The sequence below is a fragment of the Gymnodraco acuticeps genome, unplaced genomic scaffold (genome assembly GCF_902827175.1).
Source record: "Gymnodraco acuticeps unplaced genomic scaffold, fGymAcu1.1, whole genome shotgun sequence".
Lineage (NCBI taxonomy): Eukaryota > Metazoa > Chordata > Actinopteri > Perciformes > Bathydraconidae > Gymnodraco > Gymnodraco acuticeps.
Window position 1 is genome coordinate 3094039 of NW_022991286.1, and position 6000 is coordinate 3100038.

Below are 6000 nucleotides of genomic sequence, written 5' to 3' on the forward strand. Positions count from 1 at the left end.
CATTTGGTGCATCAATGATCAAAGCCTTAAACTTGAAGTGCACTGATGGGTTCTCAGACATATGACAATGTTAATCAGCTTTTTAAATGGAGAAAAATCCCCCCTGTAACTGGAGTAGTGTTGTTTGATGTTGTAGTTTTGATGTTCCAGACTCACCGGGCAAAAAATGTAATTCATTTATTGAAGCATCCACGTTAAATGTCAAGATGTGTCTCAGTTCCTCAGAAATAAATAGCAAGTTTTCATCAGCCACGGCGAAGGCAATCTATCAGACATACAGCGACCTCAAAAGACCTGCCTGAACTTTGAAGCAAGTTTAAAGGGGACCTATCATGCAAAATGCACTTTTGTATGTCTTTTATACATGAATATGTGTCCCTGGTGTGTCAGGGAACTCACCAAGTGTCAGAAAACACAACCCTCTCTCTTTTCCTCCATACCCAAATCTCTAAAAACGGGGCTGCAACGGAGCTGATTATTATTTGAATTTTTCTGACGTCAGAAAAGGGGTGCTCCGCCTATATGGGCAACTCTCCACCTATCAGGGGAATAGACTCAAAAGCGCTGGAGACGATGTAGTACATATGCCAGGCCTGTAAGTGGCGCTGTAGTCTGCCACAAAAGCAGAATCAGCCCTTGCAAAAACAGGGCTGGAAAAGAGTAAATAGAGCGGAATGAGGCATGGCTAAAATGCATGATCTGTTTGGTATTTTGAAAAAATAAATATATATATATATATATATATAGAGGTATGGCCCTACAATATACGTTTCAAATATAGCATGATAGGTCCACTTTAACTAAGTCTGGCTTTACTGAGCTTAGCATTAGTAAATATATATATATATAGAGGTATGGCCCTACAACATACGTTTCAAATATAGCATGATAGGTCCACTTTAACTAAGTCTGGCTTTACTGAGCTTAGCATTAGTAAACGTGACGGGCCCTAGTCCCCCACACCAGTTTCATGATAAACCAATCACACTCAAATCAGGAAAGAAGCCTGACACATAGGTTTGGTTGACTGCTCATCTATAGCTATGGGTGCCTGAGCAGTCGGACTGCTTTTTCTCTTTGGGTTGTGTAGCTCGGCTGGTTTCTGGTTTGTTTGTCTTAGTTTTTTATACCGATACATGTTCACACACCAACACACTTCACACATTACTGATTAACTGACTGCACACTTCAATTCAAAAATAATTACTTTACTTTAGCAACGTGACAATTTGGGGACTCGTCCAGGATTTAAACCTCGGAACTATAGGGACAAAAGCGAGAGAACTTAAGCTATAAGATGAAGTGTTGATATTGTAACAAGTTATCTAATTTAGTAAACATTCAAAGTAATTTCAAAAACTAACATTAAAGCAAAAAATAGGCTTTTGCAGAGATAAATGTCAACATATCGGCAAACATACAAGGGAATTAGGGTCGGTAGGATGTGCAGGTTTGCTTATAAGTTAATGCAACTTGAGAGGCAGGTTTAAGTCGGAGAAGAAAACATTAAATCATGCAGCCTGGAGGGGTTTGTTAGATGTTAAGCTACAATACATGTGGGATCTTTTCATATACGGTTGTAGGGAAAGCAAATGGATCGTCCATAGATAGATAGATTTATTATCTTATCACATAAGTTCAAAGTAAAATCCAGAGAACAACTGCAGATAATGTGTCCAAAAAATTATAATAATACAAAAAACGACTTTCCATTATGCCTTAACAGCTATATGACAGGAACATTGTTTAGGCCAGGGGTGCTCAACCAGTCGATCGCGATCGACCGGTCGATCGCGGGGAGATTCCCAGTCGATCGCGAGATGTGTCTAAAAATAGAACAACAATATTCTGTTTTATCGTTAATGTCCTGTAACATAATCTTCCTGTGGCAGAATAATGCACTTGAACGCATCAAAGCTTTGTGATTGGCCGGCGTGACCCCATGTGTCGGGGCGTGGCTGGTGAACAGTGGGCAGTGCACTAGTTCGCTAACGTTGTCCGTAGGAGTGACAGTCCGCACACACACAAGACCGCAATTATGGCAGAAGCAAAACATATATAATTTTCACTCCGAGTGGGAGGATGATTATTTTTGTATCTATTCCAATTCAAAGTCCATCTGTCTCATCTGCAATGCGAGCGTGGCTTTATCGAAGAAGGGTAATTTAGGAGCGGCATTTCAAAACAGTGCACAAACGCTAAGAGACGGAATTCCCTCCTAATTCTGCCCTACGCTCCAAAAGGGGAGGGGCCTGAAAGGACAGCTACATGCACAGCAGTCCATTTCCACCAGGCCCAACAACAAGAGCAAGGCTGCTACCATAGCATCTTATCGTGTCAGTCACGTTCTTGCGAAACACATGAAGTCTTTCAAAGACGGCGAAGTTGTGAAAGAAGCATTCCTGGAGGCTGCCGATGCGTAATAAAATAACAGTAGCATTTCAACAGGTTTTTGATATGATAAAAACTCAAGTTAGATACCGTTATTAATCAGCTGTAAGTTTGAGTTTGTTTGAACTTATTCATTATAATTATTGTACAAAATGGTATAATAATGCAAACTTAAATTGATTATAGTCTATTATCAATTCAGGTTAAGAAACTAGTGTTGCTTGCATCCTATTTTAAAGGCATTTCTTTTTATAATCTACTAAAATGCAACAAAAAAAGGGTTTGATTCTATTCATTTTGTCTTTTTTATTGCACTTTGGCAGCAGATTCCTGTGTAGCTTCAGATCTGAGTTGTCTTATTAGTAAGCCTAATTTATACTTTTGTAGCAACACTATTTTTTATATAATGGCAAAGAAAGGGTTCAGAGTCTTTTCTTCTTTTCCTGTGTCATATGTGGCAGCACTGTTCAATGTTTTTTGAAAACATTACCCACTGTAGTATGTGACGTGTGAATAAACTCCAACTCTGTATCAACAACACTGTTGTGTAACTTCAGTTAAATACTTGTATGTGTGTAGATTAGAAAGAGGTAAGATAAAGGATCTGCAGTATTTTATGAAGTGTTAATCGTACAAAGGTCAGTTTTATACAAGAAGTGTGTATTTATCAGTAATGGCTACGCCCGTCTATTTGGACTGGTAGATCTCGGCAGACTGGCAACTTTAAAAGTAGCTCTCGGTTAAAAAAAAGGTTGGGCACCCCTGGTTTAGGCTGTTAAAAAAGTATCTTCTGTTTTTTTTGTTAAATCTCAGTTTTTAGCTTGAGTAGAGCCCTGGTCCATTATTTTCATGGGGATCTACTTGGTGAATTCTTAGCCAGTTTTAATATACTTTTTTAAAAAGTGTTTCAGCATTTAGGGCAGCTCAGGGTTTGGTTCCTTAATGTAGCGCACATCTCTACAGATAACAGATAACAGTACAAATAAACCGGCAGCGACCCTCTGGTTCCTGGGGCAAGTTATTTTCCGTTAATACACATTATTTCTGTGTTTCTGTCTGCAGTAAATATTATGAGAGGGAGGCTCTGATGCATGACAAAGTCTTCGGGCCCATCCTGGCAGTCCTGCTGGGTGAGTATATCACACTGTGCTTTAACTGCCAACATTACTGAAGGCCTGTTACACAAAGTACAAAACCACAGAATCCTGTTTTTATAACAAATCAACTATTAGATAAACAAATAACACTGTCGTTCCGGAAATTGCAATCATTACAATCACCACATAATCATCCTCTGGGCGATTCTTAAGGGCAGATCATTTTGAGCTTTATGTAAACACGCAAAAAGGTCCAAATATGTGAGAATTGAGGGTTTCAGATATTAAAACTAACCTGGAAGAATGAATGGTTTAATCCTATTCAACACATTGGGGTTATGGTTATCACAGATGGGAAAACAGCTATATTAGAACAAGTATCTTAAAACCTTATTTCTACCTGGTTAAACTTTTTTCCGCCGTCTGTTTCAAAGATCAGACTTGTATCCTGGGAAACCCCTTTCCCTCATGTTATAAACCAGTCATAGAAAAGGGGATATCAATCAATCAATGTTTATTTATATAGCCCAATATCACAAATGTTACATTTGTCTCAGTGGTCTTCACAGTTTGTACAGAATATCAGTATGACAATACGACACCCTCTGTCCTTAGACCCTCACATCGTACAAGGAAAAACTTCCGGAGAAAACCCACAGTTTTAAAGGGAAAAATGGGATAAACCTCAGGGAGAGCAACAGAGGAGGGATCTCTCTCCCAGGACGGACAGACGTGCAATAGATGCCGTATGTAAATCGAAAAGATAATACATTTACAGCATAGGTAGACCAAATGTTTGGGATAGATCCTTTTAGATGAGCCTAAGATCATTAATCACCTAATTTGTCTCTCAGGATCTCTGTTTTTTCAGCATTAGTGCACAGTTCCTGTTTTACAGTATTAATACTCAGAAAACAAAGCTTACCTGACTAAACCAGTTGAGACAACATGAACAGTGACAACATACCTTTAATATCCACATTGAGGGAATACTAACGAGATGCAGGTGAGGCAGAGAGCAGCTAATGAGGGGATCAGCAACAGGTGTGCAGAGCAGTGGCACACTGAGGACCCCTGGAGGACAAGTGAGGAACTGCTGGGTGAAAATATGCAATACAAACAGTAAAATCTGTACTGTGCACAAATGCGAGTACATTTATCCTGAGAGACAAATTAGGTAATTAACTATATAATGATGTTAAACATGTAAGAAACGTTTTGCCAGGATAATCTTAAAAACTTTTTTTATTTTTCATCTGAGAAACAGGTGGTACAGAATGTTTAACCAGGTAAAAATAAGGTTTTAAAAGAGGTTTTTTTTCTAACTGTGAAAACTCTGTCACCATATGCCCATGTTGTAAATGTTTAAAGACCAAAACCATACGTTGTTTCTTCCAAGTTAGTTTGAATTGTTCTCACATGTTTGTGCCTTTATTGTATTGAGAGCTTTTCACCTGGTAACACCCTTTTCCCGACCTGGAAAATAAATACATGAAGGAACTAAGAAAGATTATCCTGGGAACACTATTTAGATCAGACGTAGAAAATGTATCACCAGGATTGTGTTAAAACATGCCTCTCAGGGCTTCCTTTATTAGAACATATGATATACTATATATTTTGGTATTGTTAGTAGTCGGTTACTGGATGTGTTAAAGTGTGTGTGTGTGTGTGTGTGTGTGTGTGTGTGTGTGTGTGTGTGTGTGTGTGTGTGTGTGTGTGTGTGTGTGTGTGTGTGTGTGTGTGTGTGTGTTCTTAGTGGGGCCCTGTGCTCTGGAGTACACCAAACTGAAGACCTCCGATCACTTCTGGACTGACCCCTCAGCCAACGAGCTAGTTCAGCGCCACCGTATCCACGGGGCCCATCGGGGCCAAGACACCCCTGCTGGCCGCCGGCCCGCTCTGGGGGTGAGTGTGGGGGTGCTCCTCTGTCACAATCAAGAGCTGTTGCTGGAGGGTGTTGTGAAGTTAGATGAGTTGGCTGTTAAAACTCTTCTCTTATTTAGATCCGTAAGAGGCAGTCCAGCGGCAGCATGTCAGAGGACAGGTTTGCTGCATCAGCGCGGGAGTACGTGGAGTCTCTGCACCAAAACTCCAGAACACACCTCCTCTACGGCAAGAACAACGTCCTGGTGCAACCGGTAGGATCTCTGTGACCAGCTTTTATTCACAGTATCACTACGGTCTGACTACTAACTAAACAATGTGCCTAAAGTTGGTTCGACCCTTTAGAACCAGCTCCATACGCAAATAGATGGAATGTCTGTTCGTAATCGCACTTTTTTCGTCTCGTTTAAATAATGTGCTTCTTGACAAAGATAATATTTGAGCTGCTAAATAGTTGGCCTTCATGATATCTGTCTCCACTAAGTGACTAATTGAGTAAGTAGAACACATCAGTAATCCATGCATATTTAATGAATCAGATGTGCAGTTAAATACATTTTCTTGTATCTTTTAATTGTTTTCAGTTTTCATTGGAGCTTTTTCCCTAAAAATAAATAAATCGACA

At 39.7% G+C, this 6000-nt stretch overlaps 1 protein-coding gene across 1 annotated transcript in view; it reads left to right on the forward strand.

Annotated features, from left to right (window-relative positions):
• LOC117562177 (small G protein signaling modulator 1-like) overlaps positions 1–5629 on the forward strand; it is a gene marked incomplete at its 3' end in the record, with an annotated part of 87498 nt that extends 81869 nt beyond the window's left edge. Inside the window, 3 exon segments of the mRNA XM_034240009.1 lie at positions 3454–3521; positions 5248–5396; positions 5495–5629. Of these exon segments, the coding sequence (XP_034095900.1) occupies positions 3454–3521; positions 5248–5396; positions 5495–5629 (352 nt within the window).
• Between the last annotated feature and the right edge of the window lie 371 nt (positions 5630–6000).